Source organism: Cygnus olor, chromosome 3, assembly GCF_009769625.2.
Source record: "Cygnus olor isolate bCygOlo1 chromosome 3, bCygOlo1.pri.v2, whole genome shotgun sequence".
NCBI classification, from domain to species: Eukaryota; Metazoa; Chordata; class Aves; order Anseriformes; family Anatidae; genus Cygnus; species Cygnus olor.
Window position 1 is genome coordinate 96,924,430 of NC_049171.1, and position 18,510 is coordinate 96,942,939.

At 36.3% G+C, this 18,510-nt stretch overlaps 1 protein-coding gene across 5 annotated transcripts in view; it reads left to right on the plus strand.

Annotated features, from left to right (window-relative positions):
* Nucleotides 1-14,506, plus strand: part of SYT14 (synaptotagmin 14) — an 88,437-nt gene extending 73,931 nt beyond the window's left edge. For 3 of the 5 annotated variants that reach the window (XM_040554060.1, XM_040554062.1, XM_040554057.1), the window contains 2 exons: nucleotides 985-1,174; nucleotides 5,321-14,506. In XM_040554060.1, the coding sequence (XP_040409994.1) occupies nucleotides 985-1,174; nucleotides 5,321-5,634 (504 nt within the window). In that variant the 3' untranslated portion in view covers nucleotides 5,635-14,506. Of the gene's footprint in view, nucleotides 1-984; nucleotides 1,175-4,126; nucleotides 4,184-5,320 lie in introns of all 5 variants that reach the window. The other 2 variants (XM_040554058.1, XM_040554061.1) reach the window with 1 other exon arrangement.
* The last annotated feature ends 4,004 nt before the right edge of the window (nucleotides 14,507-18,510 follow it).

An 18,510-nucleotide genomic window follows, 5' to 3' on the forward strand; every position in this document is an offset into this window, starting at 1 on the left:
GATCCAATTTACGTATTTTTTAGAGAGTCATAAAGGGACGTGCTAATGATTCAAAGTTCTTGGCTGCCAAGCAAATTGCCATGCCATTGGCTAGATACTGTCCAGTTTCTTGTTTTAATAGGTACAACTCTACATGCCTGTGCATGAAAGCAGGAAATTAAAGTAGAAATAACTGTGATATGATTAGCATGGCAGTGTAGCAAAAGTGTATTTTTTTTTACTTTTTTTTTTTTTTAATGCCAGGAATGAGGGGATTAAAAGGATAAAAGTGAATATTAGAAGCTCCAATAAAAGACATGAGAATGTGTGAGAGATCTGAATTTTTTGGAAGCTTGCATGGTGGAAATTAATGCATCACTTGCTAACTTTTACGATGGCATTCTTCCTGTCCCACCCAAGATAAAGGTTCTATAAGAATTCTGTAACCATGAATCAATTAAATTTCTTGTAAGCTAATTTATTCTAGAGAGAGTGCATTTTTCTATTTGCATGTGTTCTGTTATTTTACTAGTCACAAATTCTCAGTCTAGAGAATAACCTTTACAAAAGATGAATAAGAATCTCCTGCATTTTATTATCTTCAAAGTTCTGCTAGTGCTTTCCGTTCTTGGAAAGTAAAGGATCCAAGGTTTAATGTTCTCCAGGATGCTAACAAATTATGTTACAAGTCTTATCTTACCAATTGAAGTAAATAGGGACCATGAAGACTGCTTTTTATCTTCTTTAATTATTTCTCCTGAATGATGAAGCAACGGAAACACAAAATTAAGACTTATTTTAATTCTGGGCTACTTTAGTCTTTGTTACCTCTAGCATGTGTGAACCAAGTATATATTAAGGAATTACATTTCTTATTGGGTGACTGAATGGAATTTGTTATTGTCATTAAGTTGCTTTTCTAGTTTTCAGTGTGTTATTCTAAAAATTAACTTCCCAATAACATACTTGAATAGAACGCACAGAACTTTTTATTTTCTTTTATAGGGTTGTGACTCTCAAATGAGCATGTCAGAAGTGTCCTGCAGTGAAAGTACCTCCTCTTGTCAGTCTCTGGTGCATGGCTCAGCTCCAGAAATCCTCATTGGCCTCCTTTATAATGCTACAACTGGAAGATTATCAGCAGAAGTGATAAAAGGCAGCCACTTCAAAAACTTGGCAGCAAACAGACCACCCAGTGAGTGAAAATCTTTTTTCATTCTAATGCTTCTGTACTGGTGGGGATCTTGGTAGTAAGGACTTCAATCCTATCATTTAGTCTTACCCAATCAAGACGAAATAGAGCAATCATCAACTAATCTGTTTCATGTTTTATATTTCTAGTCAGTTGGGAAATAGCAAAAATCTGAAATTCAAAATATTAATTGAAAGTTGACAAGGCTGCTTTAATTTTTCATGATGACTGAGTAATAAATTACCTTTGTCATAATGATTAATTGCTAACTTACTAATGCCTCACATCATGGGCCAAGAATAAAAAGTTAGTGTTTAAAGAGAAAGTACATGCCAGCAAATATTAATCTAAACACTGTGAACAGTTACCCCTGTTCCTAGAGGGTTTGATACTGCGGTCTTTAATTGCTTATGTGCCTGTGTATACGTGGTAGTAATATATTTAATTTAGGAATGTCAGTGAAGACAGCATAGAAACAAATGGAGACCTTTGGCATATATACTGTGCAGAAGGAAGATTTATAATCATCGAGGACTTGAACTGTGTGTTCAAGCATTTGTTCAAAAATACGTTTGCCTGAAATAAACTTTTAAATTTCAGCCAGATGGAATGTCACACACACAATATTTTTACTGTCTCTAATTCTTTGATAAAGATTGAGAAATTTTAGTAATGAACTTTTTTTTCCTAGTTCTTTAGATGATGAGTCTGATTTATATCTGTTGTAGCCAGACATACCTACCTGTTCCTCTTGGTTTAGTCTTGGAGGCTCAGGTTTTAGTCTATCTTTCTGTTTCTAATCCCCAGATTTGTATGATACTACTAGATTACCCAGTAGGCTTCCGATGTTTTGTAAGTGGTTTTCACATCTCACATTGCCTTCAGATTTTAGGAAGTAAGCCAAACAACTTGAGACTGATCTCTTCCTTTCTTGACCCTTGTTTTATTCCATTCATTAATTACATTTGGCTCAGCTACACTGTGCTCTGCTTTCTGTATACTTTTTGCACTGATGGAGCCAGAATTCATTAATATGGCCAGAGAAGGAAGGCCAAAGAAGAATTTCAAATACTTTTATATAATTAGGTAGCTGCCCTGGAGTCACCTATTTGGAAACAAAGCATAGAAATAGATGAGGAAAGCCAAGAAGAGCCAAGGACACTGGAATCTCTAGGGAAAGTCAAGTTTTTCTGAACATTTAGAATATGTGAATTAGTTGGGGGACAGGAAGTCCATACTTGGTTTGAAGACAGGTATGTTTATTCCCCTGTAAGTTAATTCCCAAACTGTGCTCTTGTGCTAACAGTTGCATACAACACCGGGGTCAAAAGTTTTACTTTGAATGCAAGAAAGCAGCATAGAACATGACACACAACTCTGTAATAGCATGTTCTGTCTTCTTTTTGGAGAGTAGGTTTCCTGATGACAAAAGTTTCCAAATAACTACTCTTGTGTGTTACCTTCTGTCATACTTTCTGAAGGACAGGAGAAAGTTTTGATATTCATAATAATAATAGTCCACTTCTGCTTACACATATGTGGGTTTAGAGTTTTCTTTCTAGAAAGATGGAAACTAGTGCACCTTCTAGGTCTGGTAAGACAGTGCACACAATATTGTGGAATCCAAATTTCTTCTGTTGGTTGTTTTGTGCACCCCCACCAAGCGAGAAGAACTTCTTGTAAATTCCTGGACCCAGATGCATGCTATTGCCATTTCCTAACTCCCTGCCAAGTGTATTGTGACCATATAACAGCCTTTATCTGTGCCATCACTTCCATAAAATGAAAACTAAGGTACACGAGGTTGATAGTGAAATGCTCTGACCACATTTGTTGTTTGAACAATCAGTGCTCCAAAATCTTTAGTCGTGCTGCAAAGTGCATGGTCAGGTCAGTTTTCATTCAGGTCTTGAGAAACTCCAATAGAAAGGGTAGCAATTTTTACTTCTCACAAGCGATCCTTCCTGTATCCTAGGGATCACGAACCTATGCAATTTTTTTGGAATGCTTCTGCAGCAAATAGAATTGAGTTCTTCGTTTCTGCTTCTTGGTAGTCTATACTCCTCTGCTGCATATTTTAAATTTTATTTAGTAACTCATTTAGGAACTTATACAAGCAAATAAGCTAAATCCTGCAAGCAGTCAAAGCTGGTGATAGAGTCTGTCTTGTTTTCTTTTTGTGACAGTTAATATTTTGTCTGAGAAAAGAAGGATGCTTCTTAGTATCTCTTAACATTTTGTTGAAAAGTTTTTACATGTTATATGCATGCATGTGTATTTGCACACACACGAGATCCATAAATATATGAATTTTAACAACTGAGATCTTTACATTTAAATAGAGAGACTCATACATGAATTTTGGATGTAAGCATCCCTCAGCTTTGGGTAGACTTCAGATTAGTCATTCTTGTGCCCAACTCCTTCTACTCAAGAAATAAAGTGTTAAAATCATGTAGCTGTAACTAATACCTAAGAGCACAAGAAGCTTAGTTTTCAGGTCAGTGATTTTTCATTTTATTGCTTTTAATGTATAAGTATAACCACCATGTGCAGTTTTTCTTAATATGCTGGAGTTTGCATGAAAAAGCATAAGGGTTGATAAAATGGATACAGCGATTTTAACCCAGTCTTCTGTAACCTGATCGTCTGCATGATTCTTTCTGTGTTCCATGTGCTTTAGAACCCAGTAGCTGTAAGCGCTAAGATAACCCATTATATAAGCAGTGTAATTTGTAAAGATTACACAAAAACTGCACAAAATTGTCATTTCATGAAATTTTACCCAACAATCCTTTTGTTCAATCCTTTTCCTGATCTATCCTGCTAAGGTTTTGTGTTCTTCCACTCCAGTGAATAGTGTTTTCTCTTAAACTTTAACCTTTGATCCTCTCTCACCCAGCTATTGACATCTGGTCATTATTTCTTTTACTGCTTTCCACCCCCTGTTGTCAGATGGACTGTTCTGTTGTCTAAAACACTTAATAGGTGGACAGGTTTATATAATCCGAGGTGAGTTCCTGTAGACACTAATTGGGTGTTGTCTTTTTCATGCAAAAGAAAACTTGCCAGCAGTAAAGCTATCCACGGCTGCCTACCTTATTGGTTTATAACAGTATATGTTTATTATTTGTGGCACTCTTTAATGCACAAGTTGCATTTATCTCTGATTATGGATGATGGGATTTCAGTGTACCTGCAAAGTGAAATTATGCAGTGTTTCTTTTTACAGAAACTTGAATCTTTTAATAATATTATTCACTATTATTCATGGCAGGAATAAAGAATGAAAAAACAAAACAAAATAAAAAAAAAAACAGATTATTTAATAGTGGCATGTTTCTTAAAATAAGTTATAATTATGACTTCATAAATGCACAACTTTCTGCAGGAGCATGGCTTGATGCTTCTAGTCAAATGAAAATAGAGCTTTAAAAATAAGTATTTATACCCAAATACTAACATTCTGTGTAGGCTAGCCACATTTACTTGCATCAGCTTCCTAAACGTACTTGCTAAGAGCACTTTAAACAACCATATTGAACTGTGTAAAAATGATTTCTCTAAAGGTATAATAAGTGTATTCCTTCATGAATCTAGAAATTAATTTTTTTTCTATTTTGTAAACTTTCACTTTTGAATGCACTTTGCTATGTTTTGGTCTTTAAAACGAATAAAATAAAGCCCAAAATGAGAACCACATCCATGCAGAGATTATTCTTAAGCATTTCATCCTGGCTGTTTTGATATCATCACTGCATATCAACTTTTTTTTTTCTTCTCTTCATTGTCTTTATTCTACCTCATTCTTATTCTCTGAAAATTCAGTGGTATGCTTTACAGTGTTGTGGCTAGTTGGAGCTTGCTAAGTGTTAATTTAAGTTTGTTTGGAACAAATAAGGGGCTTGATGGAAAGAAGGATCATGAGGTATACCTTTAATTTAACCCATTTACGTAGTACTGAAGTTAATTACTTTGTTATTGTGTTTGTACTATTTTGCTTAATTGTCATCTTTTTCATGTGTCTAATCTAAGCTGTGTTCAGTCAGCCTGGTATACACCATATCCTTGAGAATCTTGTAAATATCTCATTATCAAAAACGTTTGTTCTAAGACTTCTGATATTCCAAACTATGATTTATTTTTTAGATACATACGTTAAGTTAACACTGCTGAACTCCATGGGGCAAGAGATGTCTAAATGCAAAACTTCAATCCGCCGAGGACAGCCAAATCCAGTATACAAAGAAACCTTCGTTTTCCAAGTTGCACTGTTTCAGCTTTCAGATGTGACCCTCATATTGTCTGTATATAATAAGCGCAGCATGAAACGAAAAGAGATGATAGGGTGGATTTCCTTAGGTCTTAACAGCTCAGGAGAAGATGAACTTAATCACTGGACTGAGATGAAAGAATCTAAAGGACAGCAAGTATGTAGATGGCATACTTTACTAGAATCTTAATGGACGGTACAAAGTGCAGTTGTGGTTCTAAGGGAGTTTTGTCTTTCAAGATGATCATTATTTCTGGTCACAGTCAACAGATTGGTTGTGGAAATGGAAAATGAAAATTGAAATCTACATTCCATCTTAAAGAGTGCACAACATGCAAAATGGTGGGATTTAATATATAATCGTCGTTTAGTATCAGGCACTTCCTTGGTGTTAGAGGAGCCTTGCTATATGCAAACATGTTAGCAATCCCTCCCCCAGCCACCTGATGCTGTATTTGTTTGAGTTTGTTTTGTGTTTTTCAATTCAGTAATATTTTATGTAAGGTTCTCCAAATTAGCGTACGCTCCTTCTTGTGTACTTTTTGTAGTGCTCTTACACTGTAGCTTCTGACCTGCCTGCATTCAGATTAAGGGTCAATAATTTGCACTATGAGAAAAAGTTGATGATCTGTGAAGAAAAAAAATCAACAGCAATGAAAAACACCACCACAAAAACCAAGCCCACCAGTGGAGAAGAACATTTAGTAATATGGCATATATGAATATACTGTTGTTTAACACTGAGTTTCTTTCCAGGAGCTTAGTACAATTAAGTTTTCATTTTTGATATCCAGTTGGTTTGAAAAATACTAGCATTTGGGCATCAGGTGAACTTTGACATAAAATAAATGTTTCTTCAGTCTGTGACAGGAACGAGCTCTCTATATGGCATAAATTGGGGTTTTCCCTTTGCCTGTACTTTTGCCTAATCCAAAGAGACCAGATCATTAGTTTGGTCCCTTCCAAATCTCCTTAGACAGGTTGTACTGTAAAACTATGTAACTTTCTGTTGAAAGCACCTCCTGTATTCGTGTATTCCAATGTAGGAAGCTCATAGAGCACGATTTTACTAAAATATTTTTTCGTTAAAAAAAATTTGATATGTATTTCTTTAAAATGTCAGCAGTTGGAAGTTAGGTTGAAAGACTGAAGGAAGTGAAAGCAGTTGAACTGCTCAGAATGAATGAGAAATATCGTGACTTCTGTTAGAATAGACATTCATTTGAGTCTTTTCTGAGCTGTGTTAGGGATTACTGTATGCCATTTGTTGGAAGTACAGGTCAGACCAGAATTTTTTATCTTTCTTCTTGGAGAAGACAACATTAGTGAGTTCTTTTTTTTTTTTTTTTTTTTTCAGTGATTTGCCAGCAAATGAATTAATATTCACACCCAACATAGAAATTCTCTTTGCTTATATTCAGGTTGGGAACAGCAGCTTTCAAACAATGAAAGGAGCCACAGTATCACAAGAAAAGTTTACTATCAAATGAACACTTCTGGCTTCCACTGAAATTAGGGAAATATCTGTGCTTCTGAGATTCCTGTTTGTCCCAAATATTTTAACTGGAATCACACTAACTGTCCGACTGCTGAATCCAAGTCAGATTACTGAAACTGTGGATTATTGAGTAAACGTTATTTTTTTAAACGCTTCCCAATTCAAATACTCTCTTTGCCTGTAGAGATGTTTCATTTAAAATTTTAATTGTTGCTGTATGGAAAGCAAGCAAATTTGTTTTTCTTATAAATGATGGTGATGTCTTACTGTTTTTTAGCACTTGGTGGGTAGAAGACAGACATTTTGGATACTATTGAGAGAATTAGTGGTAGCCTAGAACATTCTCATTAGGACATTTTTTTTTTCATCTCAGATTCCTTTATAATACCTTTGAACAATCCTGGCTTTAGGGTACACAGTCAAGTACAGTGAGACTGGAGACAGTGACTATACTATACTAAAGAAATTTCATGTGGTTCTCAAATTCTCATACTACTTAACAAGTTCACTAGGGCCTTTTTAAAGACTACTGTAATTCCACTTCTTAGTTTATTTGGTGCCTTCTGAAGGGTTTATTTGCAGAGCCAGGTTTTCAGATTTAAAGATTAACAGGCCTGATTTTTAATCTGTTATTACATTGCTGCTTCATTTACAGAAGCTTTATTTATTAAATACAAATAATCCAAAAACTCTTTAACCAGGAATGATCTTGCAGTGCTACAAGTTGTCTTTTAATCCTTTTTGTTGCTCGGTTTGTAAAACGTAATGTTGAGTGTAGAATTTAATAATAATAATAATAATCAACATTAATTTTATATGCATAAGGAAAATTCTCAGATTTTCCCAATCCTTATAGCTTTCCTATGATAGAAACTGTCTTAGAAGCTGATCAAAAGCAACTTTTCAATGGACGTGGAAGTGTTTTTACTCATTCTGTTTGTGGATGTTTGAATGCTCTTTCCTAAGGCTTAAACTTGTCTCTTAATGGTTGTCTCTTTGTACAGATTTTGATTTAAAATAATTTACAGTTTTTAACAGTAGGAACTGAGGAAGTTAATTCCAGTGGAGGATATATTTAACATTGCCATTGAAGAAGTGAGTTTGGAAGGTGCAGCAAGTAACCTCTTACAGAATCTAAACTAAACTAACAGTGTCATGACTTGGGTTTATGTTTGTGGGTTGCATTGCTTCAGTTTTACATCTAATCATTCAGATTTCGAAGACACTGAAACCTTAATTTAGACACAGCAGAGATTTAAAATAATCTGTGTTGGGCACATTAGGGAAGAAGAATCTCTTTCTAGATTATGTGACTTTTCCCACAGTAGTAAGGTGCAGTTTGTGCTTCGCAGAAGAGGGTTTGCTTTATTTGGATTTATTCTGTACAAAGGCTGGAAACTGAATGTGTAAAGAATGGAAATGAATGTTTAATTTTCAGGCAGTAGAATATGGATTTTCCATGCAAAACCAGTCACACCAATAATTGGATTCACCCTGGGATTTTTATGAATTAGTTACAGTATCAGTAGCTGTCATGTTGTTCTTTCTTTGTAGATCCCATTCTTATGCATTGTTTGTCATTATATTCTTCTTACTGCTTTATGCGAACCGATACTTTCCTATCTGAAATCTGCCTTAGATGCAGAAGCCCCCATAGGGGCCTAAGCATATAGTGCATTTTGGTGCATTAACTGAAGTCTCAAGCATGGAACAGAATTTCTAAAGAACAAAGTGTTTGAAACAAATTAGAAAGAGACAATTATGTTTTCCTCAGACTTGTCGGTGCTTTCTTCATAGTTTTTTGTTGCTTATTTTTGTTCAAAAGTACAATTAGTACTTGGAAGAGTTTATCAAATTACCTAATTACTTTTCTGTGTGCCAATACACCATGTAGAGATTACAATTCTTGAATTAGTTTTCTGACAGTGTAGCCTTAAATAATTGTAGAACAGTGAAGTTCTTACAGATTCTATTCTGGAAAATATTTCATCCTTTCTGCATGTAATCTATTTGCTTTAATGTTTAGAATATTTCACATAGGTGTTCTCAAAGGTAAAGTCATCTTAAGGTATTATAGCTATGAGGAAAGGTGGTTAATTCCTTTCAATATGTGGTGTGGGCAAGGTTGCGATCTGTACAGACAAGTATGAAATCACTGTGCAGGAGTATGAGAGGGCCCACAGTCTGTGTAGGACATTGCTGTCTCCCACATATGGGGGGGCATGGAGTAAGCAGAGCCATGCTTCTGCTCCCTGCTCAGGAGCGTGGCACTGGTAGGATTCAAAGCTTGGTCCCTGTGGTGCTGCCCCATGCTCAGGACTTAAGGGACAGCTACGCAGTGACCAAGCAGCGAGTCTGAGTGTAAAGGCAGAAGTTAGGCAAGGTGTGATGAATTCAATTCATGTATGAATTGAATACAGATCGCTCTTACATGTATAAATTCTAACAAAAAGTCTGTGGTAAAATCAAAGAGTGATGTTTGAGGGGAAGCCTTTTGGCCTGAGCATTTCAATGTGAAACTGCCAACACATTGCCCTTTCATTTAACCAAGAGTCGTATTAAGCTCTTATTCATCACACTTTTCTGGAGGAAAAATGGCTGTCTTGTCTAAAGCAGGTTTTTAATATTATGGCTTGTCCAGCTGCAAGACAGACTGACTTCCTCCTTCAGCTGAATTCTCAGTAAAAGTTCACCATTCGTTTAACTCTCCCACTGATGTACATGCATACCTCCCATTAACGTTAATAAGAGGAACCTATGGGCATCAACAGGAGTGGGGACCTGACCCTGGAAGAGTTATGTGTAATGGGATCAGTAGAGTAGGTCAGTGATACAGTGGGGCACCTGCAACATGATCAAATGTGATTCCAACTGTGAATGGAGGTTTAAAAAAAAATAAAAATATCAGGATACTTAGTTATTTAATCATTATCTCTTATTTTTGTTTCTTCTGTTCCTCAGCTTGTGGAAATGCTTGAACATTAAAAATGTTAAAGCAATCGTCAAACATCTTGATTGCTTTAACTGGAATATTCAGCAAAGTTATTGTTAGAACATGCTGTCAAGAATGCTCTGTATTTTTGTTCTATTTAACTCAGCTGCTGGATTTTGTAGTGCTTCACAGCTGGGTTTCAGCCTACTTTGTTCTGGTGGTAGTTTTTGAAGGGGAAGTCATAGGAGCATTCGCTTGTCAGTGAAAGAATTCCTGACAAAGCGACGTCATCTGAGAGTGAGGGCGCTAAAACGAGAGAGGGCCTCACACTGAGGTAGCTGTAGTGACTCCACTTCCACTCGAGGAGCCTTGCGGTCCTTGGAGGGCCCTACTCAAAGAAACGGTGGTGTGTGCTTTGTAGGAGCTCATACATCCAATGCTGCAAGTGCTGCTCTGTGTGGGAGCCCCTCAGCTGCTAACCTAGCATATTTTATAGACGTAAGAAGGGTAAATAAGTGTTTATTTGCAGGGTGAGTACAAACTGGCCTACAGTGATGTGGATTAGTTTAGCCTTAAGAACTTACCACTGCCCCTCCTTAATTGCAAGCAGGGTTTCTTCCTTTCTGCAGACTATGCAGAAATCCTATGCACCCAATGTATCTGTTTATATTACGCCTACCTGCATACGTCATGATCAGATTAACAGTAGCAAGCTTAGTTTGTATTTGACCTGGTGTTACTGAATTAATAAATTGGTCTGATACGTGCTGGGCCAGGTTTTGCTGCACAGGGTTTTGCTGATATAATAGAGAATAAGATCTGTATGAGGAGGAATGTGCCAGGAGTTAGGAAAGTGGGTAGTATTGCTCCTTTAGGAATGAAGACCAGGGAACAACTATGTCCAGAAAATGGGCAAGGCTAGCCTAATAGCAAGAAGCGTTCATTCACTTCCTTGGAAGCATTTACTGGTTGAGCAGGTACAAAGCTACCTGTCTCTGAGGAGCCTACTCAGGAGAGCAGAAGCAGTACTACCATACCACTGAAGGAATACCTCATGGACATTCAGGAATGTAATTAATGTCATCCTTTTTGTCTTATATCTGAGGACAGGAGTCTTGCCCATTTTATCGAGTTAATTCTTTTTCTGTGTTTTGCAAATCCTATGGACATTCACTGCATGCCTAGGGTTTAAAGTGGATTGCTTTATAACTTTTGGTTCATTTCCAAAGCATGACTTTGAGTGAATTTTCAGAATTAACTAGAAGCATTATCATAGCTTTAAGATGTAAGGTAATTTCTAGGCCATAGTGCAAGCAAGGAGCAGGGCTTTGAACAAATTTTGATGGTGAATTTTGCAAATGGCTTATTATGACATTTTAAGAAAATTTCTAAGCGGTTGAATGTATTAGGGAATATTTACAAAAAAAAAAAAAAAAAAAAGGAAATAGAGCAATGATCTTTTTTACTATACAGCTAGTTTGCTGTCCTTTCCAGTAAACCACAAGGTTCATTAGTGCTCCGTACTGTTTTGTTTATGATAACAGTTTTTAATGTGATTTTCATGACAAAGTGTATTAGTGAAACCTTTTATTCAATTTTCCCTTTCTTTGCTTTTTTTAAGGAGAGATTTCTCCTTATATAGTATATATACTTTCTTACAGAGCTTTCTTACCTATTTTTCTATAAGATGATTTAACATTGTAAAATTAAATGCTCTATGAGCAAGCTATATCACTGTTACACAATCTAAAGTGCTAATATAATGACTAAGGGCCTGAACCTACTGCCTTTTACTCAGGTCTTGGTTTAACCGCACTTTCTTCGTGTCGGGAAGAACCTTTCCCCATAAGCAGTTCCATCCATTTCCCTGAAGTGACTCAGGGAAAGGTACAATTAACGCGAAGAAGAGTGGTAAAACTGAGCCTCCTCTCCATTCTTAGTGGGACGTCTGTCATGAGTAAAGGCTGCTGGCTCTGTCCCAAAAGTGTAGTTATAGATTATAGTTCCCTTGATCTTCAGTAATTTTGAACTTGTTTTCTGGTGACTATAAGCTAATAACTGATGGTAGTGAATACAAATATTGAATTGTGCTGTTATCAGCAAGATTATTAAAATGTGTTTCACATTTTAATTCATTCTCTCATTGGGATATAAGGAATTGGGTTTGTGAAGCATTTTATTGCATAGAGATAGCACACATTCGCCGCATTTTTAATAAGTGTATGAAATATACGGTATGTAGCATTTTCTTGCTTACTTTTATACTGCCTGTATGCCACCGATGCACTCGGTGCCTTGTTTCTTTTGTACAAGACCAATATGTAGAGAAACTAATGTTATCATGTGTAAGCAATGTCACTGCAAATCAGAAGATGTCTTAACCCGATGATTCCTAGTACAGGAGGTTTCAAATGGCAGTTTGGTTTGACACAATGCATTTCTTTGAGTTTTTAGCTTTCCCCTTCCCTTCCTCATCCTGCCTCTCCAAGAAACCTCCTCACACGACTGTTTATTCCTATCTGATTCCTGTGTCTGATCTAAGTCACATGGTGTTAACCAAAGAACCAAGTCTGTTTCGAATTCTTCGGACAAATATTGTTTGGACTTGCTGTTACTTAAAGACAGAAATGACATAGCGGATCTCTTTGAACAAATATAAAATAGGCTTCTGTAAATGTGACTCGCAGCTGAGAATTCAAGATACCTCTTTTCTGACTGGTCGTGCATTATTGTGTCGGTAGCAATGTGTTTGATTTATATTTCTTTGTGTATTTTAATCAAAATCACATCACAAACAAAAATATAAATCAGTGCTATCAAATTAGCTTATTTTACTCGTTTTATACATATATCTGAAGTGTGCAACTTTGAGAACAGATTCAGCTTTTGTGTCTGAAGCCCTGATAGTATATGATAACTGTCTAGCATATGCTGGTCTTACGGAAACAGACTCATGCTGCATTATATGTACATTTCCTACTAGTATCCTCTTCATTGTATAATTTATGGAATATAACGTGGTTTTCAACTAATGCTTCAACTTGAAATTCCTTAAAATTCAGTGCATGTATAGCCTTAAACATTTTAAGACACTAAGCACAGTTTTAAAGGGAATAGGTTATATTTGCAAGTCCTGTTTAGAAATCAGAGAATTATTTTTATATGTCAATCAAAGATCATCGAAAATGGGCATATTAAAGTCATGTTACCAACACTGCTCCTAATTATATGCATTTATAAAAAGCATTTTGGCGGAACTTTTTAGACGTGAAACATCACTGCTCATTTTCTTTCTTAAATTTGCTGATTTTGTTTTCATGCTTTCATTTCTGTACAGAATCTTGGAGCCTATAAAGCAATGTCTGACTGAATTTTCCCTCTTTTAGAATTTCTTGAGCTTCTCTTCTGTTTTGCTGTGCTTTTAATTTGAATAAGCAGTAATTAAAATTATTTATTTATTTATTTATTTTTACATTTTGACAGTAAGAAAGAGTGAATGACTGTTTTCAACTGTTTACATGGCTTATTAAATTCTTAGGACTTCATTTGAAACTGTCATTATAATCCAGATGAAGACATACCTTTCATGGCGTTTCAGTCCACAGCAGGTGAAGACAGAGTTCTGGCAATGAATGTACAGATCTGCATATTGGGTGTCAAATTGTAAATCCTCAGAGGGATTTATAATTATGGATCACATTGTACCTACAGCATCTCCAATTGTGTGATGTCAGTTACATCTTGTTTTGTTTCCTTTGTTATTAACTAGCAAAAAAAACACCCCAACACCCTACTTTTACCATTTTATGCTAACATATATTAATCTTGAGGGTTTCCAGTGTGTGAGATTAGTTAGTGTTGTCAGCTGTCTTTCTGTTTAAAAAAAAATAATAAAAAACTGGTCTTTCAGCACATGCATTCCATTACTATTCTTATTTTGGGGAGAGGCAAAATGCCACCAGCTATTTGTAGTTGTATTTACCTGTACAGCACAGGTAACTTTAATTCTATATTAGTTTGATGAAAACATGCTATAGTGTATTTTCAAAGTATGGATCTGTCACAACATTAAAATAATCATTTTACGTACCTGAAGCTTTGCAGCTGTGGTTTTCTATTTTGTTTGCTCTCTCTATTTGTATTGATTACTCTGTGAAATGTGTTTTTGTCAGTTTTGGGACTGGAATGGATATTCTTTGGTTAATTCAAACTACTTTTTGTATGTGGAATCAGCTTTTTGCATGTGAACTTAATTGTTGGAAAGTATTTGAAAAAAAAGGAAAAATTACCTTTAAAACTGGTTGTTGTCACTTTCCTTTGGAGTTAATTAGATCTTAAACAAATGTAGTAGACTTCACTGTTTAGGAGATACTAACGCTTGGACAACTGTTTGAACTCCTGTCAGCATTAAAAGAAAACCAATAATTTTGGCAAGCTAACTAATCCTCTCCCTAACACACTTCTTGGCTCTGTTTCCAAATTTCCTAAGTTTCCCCAATTCCCTCTACATTTCTCACAGTCTTTGTTGATGTCATGAATCTTCTACTTAGAGAAATTAAAATTAACCAATGTGATAATGTTCTGACAAATATGATGTGTATATTGGCAAATAAAGACACACTCAGGTGATAATTCTGATTGACTTTGGAAATTGGCTTTATGCAATTTTCTTCTGGGGTCATCTTTGATTGTGTCTGCTTCTTTGTCCCACGTGCCTTTCTCAGAAGGGATCTCATCTAATGCACCTAACTTCCACCTTCTAAGGAACAGGTAGGGTGAAATAATTGAAGTTTGATTTAAACATGAAATAAGTAACAATTGTAATTTCACTGTGACCCAGCTTAGATCTTCTATACTGTCCTCTAATGATTTTTGTAGTACATGCTAGAAAAAAGCTTTCTGGGCCCTCATGGCAGGTCTGCTTTAGGATGTGCCTGGATATGTGTACATTTTAATAGGTATTAGCATACATGAAAAAAAAAAAAAAAAAGAATTGTTACAAAATTAAAGCATTTTTTCCTACCCTAAAGCTAGGAAGGCATAAGAGAAAGAGCTTCTAGCATTTCTTCCCATTTCTGCAGATGAAACAAGCATAGCCCGGTGACTTTTACAAGATGAAACTGGAGAGAGTGGTATGTTTATTGCTGTGTGATCCTGATCATCTGGACCCATCTGTGCAAATCCTAGGATTTCTACAAACAAGATAATGTGGTACTTGCTGGTGTTAAGGCTGGCATTTTCAAAAGACTATACACTTAAAAATAACTTGTCATTCCATATGGAGACTGGTACATACTTGGTACTTAAGAAACTTCAAGAGGAGCATTTACTTTGTGTCCATATTATTTAGAAGATGTCATAAGACACTTGGTACCCTTGTATATAAGGAAAAAAAAATAACCAGCACAAATGTTTTTCTCCAGATGATGCAAGATCTATTAAAACTTGAATATATGAACTATCAGATATTTGTTTAAAAATTGAGGATTTATGAAGCTGTGAAAACATGGCAGAATAAATGAAATGTGTAGTCAGTATGGTAGTACTTGTTCACCGTTTATGAACAGCCATTTTCTACTCAAAGATCGCAGTGAAGAAGAGTTAATACACCCTGTGAATCAAATTCAGCTTTCAGCTGCATGTGTGGCACCTTTCAGTCTGCTATGTTTCATGTATGTAGCTGAGCAGAATTAGGTGTAATGCTCCTCGTTGCTAAATAGCTTTCTGTGCAACAGTAATTGCTTCAGACAGAGCCAAATTGCATCATTTCTATGCAGATGCACCTTTACCTGTCAAAGGTTTTCTCTGAATAGTTGTCTTCGTGTGGCAAATTCCACATTAGATAGTATTTTAAAATCACTTAGAAGTCGCTAGTTAGTTTCCCAAAACTCCTGTGGGTAAGGGCTATTTATCATTTTTCCTGCTGAAATTTGTAATCTTCATTTTCTCTCTGGTGTTTTTGTTTTTACAGTCCAGCAGTGTGATTCTAATTTAGTGCTTGCTTCATATTAGACATTTCATTTTACTTGTAAATTACTATTCCAAAATTAATGAGAGCAGTACTGAGGCATTTTGTTACCTGCTAATCGTTTTGAGTAGCTACATTTCAGCATAGGGGTCTAAAAATTTTGGCTGTTGCATCAGCTTTAAGAATAGTAAGGATAGAAGGAAGCAAATAAGCCTAAAAATGCTCAAATTAAATAAATTATCATCAAGGAAGATCATGCAACAAATCATCTGGGGGTTAGATAAATGATTTAGTATTAAATTCAAAACCTAATAGGTTTGTGTGTTCTGAGTGTAGTTTACAGTGGTTTGTTTTCCACTTAATTAGAAGCCTTACATTTCATCTTATTAATAATGAAAATCCTCTTGTCAATTTGTGTAAAATCATGTTGAACTAATATGTATATTTTAGAGGCAGAATAGAATCTCCCCCCATAGCCTTTTGTATTATTTCATTTCACTATGCAAAAAAAAAAAGACATTCTGCCTTTAATTCTGTTAGTGCAAAATAAGAAAACTCCATCTTTCATTGCTGTTAACGAAAGTCCTTATTTCAAGAACCACAATGAAGATGGTTCAACCTCTGTAGCCTGCTGTTTACAAGTAAATGTTAGCTGTTCGGAGGGATTAAGGATGCCAGGCCAATTCATCTCAACAAATAATAAGAGTATAAAAGACTGTAATCGGTCAGTAATCAAAGCTTAAATTATTATATCTTGTCATATCAGTTCTGTTGCAGTGGCGTAACAGTTAAGAAAGGGCAAATCTGCCAAAGGAGACAAGATTTGTATCCCATTTGTTTTTGGGAGTCAAGAACACATTTCCCTGACATCACAGCATTCTCAGCTGCTGATGCTGGGACCTAAAGTGCCAGTAGACTAAAATGTCAGTCACACAAGCCTTTGCTAATTAATGCCTTTACCAGAAAATGTCTGGCATTCTTAGGAAATCAGGGAGATATAGAACATAGGCATCATTCATATTTATTAAAAGAAAAAAAGAAAAAAAAGGGAGGGGGAGGGGGAGGTATTTAATCAGCCATTTAACAAAAGCTCCAAAGCAATCAGCGAGGCTAAAGGTCATGAAAAAGTAGGTCTAAGCCCCAGTGGCAAATCGTCACACAAGCTTGTTGCAATTTTCTGAGACAATATCAAACACTTAGGAGCACACAAGCCAGGCCAACAGGCTAAGTAACAGCATTAACCGTTCAGTCTCTCCCATCTGTTATGCATGCAGCCAAGCCGACAGTTGGGATGGAGTACTTCTGTGTATTTCTGTCATCGACAGAGCTGGTGCGTATTGTAAAGTAGTAGCATTGCTTGGGAAATAGCAGTCAGGCTGTTTCCGGCACCTTGAGCACACCCTTTAATAAATCAGGATGAGAGCAAGACCAGCAACTTGTATTTGTTGGTCTAAGCGTGGGACTGGGAAGTGGGAATCCTCTTTAATTCCCCATTTGATGCAGGCACGGCTTTGTAGCCCTCGCTGACTTACTTGGCCCATACTTTCAATTGCCCAAATTCCTGTTTTCTTCCACATTGTTGATACATCCAGGCACTAAATGACCAATTGTAGTATACGATTAATCCATAAAGCTGGTATACATCTTCTGTTGAAAGACAGCATAGAATACTATCTCTAAAGCATTGCCCTGTATAAATTGTAGCGTGGGGTATTGTATGCAGAAGAATGCTTTTCGGCTTATGCTTCAACGTACTGAATGTGTATGCTGAATGCCTTGGCTATGCAGTCTTTTTGTCAGTCTTAATATCAACAAACCACTGAAGGATCAGAATAAGCCAAACAAGATTTTAAAACATAGTTTTCAGTGAGGACACTTCACCAGTATGATTGGATATGAGCTTAAATGAATGCCAGTGCCAGCATAAGGAGGGGAGTGGAAGTGCTCAGCTGGAGCAGAGCTGTCCTTCCCCTGGTAATCCACACTTAGCTAAATGTCATCCTGTAGCTACCACCTTAAAAAAAAGAAAAGAAAACACAACTGTTATGAATATGGAGGCATTTTGCATTGATGACTGTTGCCTGCAAGGAATCTGTCCAACCATTTCTCATCTTTGAAAAAAATCTTGTAAAACTTGAGAAGTGAGATCCACAGGGGCAGGCAGAACTGATTCTAAATATCACTGAAATATCGCAGAGAGTCCTTTTGATGGGATAGAAATTGCTACTTGGTTCTGGTGTAATTCAGCCTTTCAAAAAATCAATTAGAAAATATATGGGAATGTCACCATCTAAAATGACATACATTTAACACATTTGATGTTATTTTGGGGGTTCTCCTAAACCTCCAACAACAATCCCTCTTTTTTTCTTTTTTTTTTTTCCCCCCTCCTTCCACCCCCAGACCACTTGTCCCAATCCGCTTCAAGGACATAGATGGCCCTGAGGCATTTTCTGACAGGAGTCGCTGTAGAAGGGTTGCTGATAGCTGCGCTTGGACCCTGGGAGAGCCCTTTGAGAGAAAGGGTGGTGGTGCATGACCGATGTGGGAGCACCAGAAAGCTGAGAGATGGTAATAGCTGCAGGTAATTCAAAAGCAGGCATTTCCAGACCGTTTATAAAGGATGCTGGTACCCAAGCCACCGCACATCTCACACGCAGATTTGCTC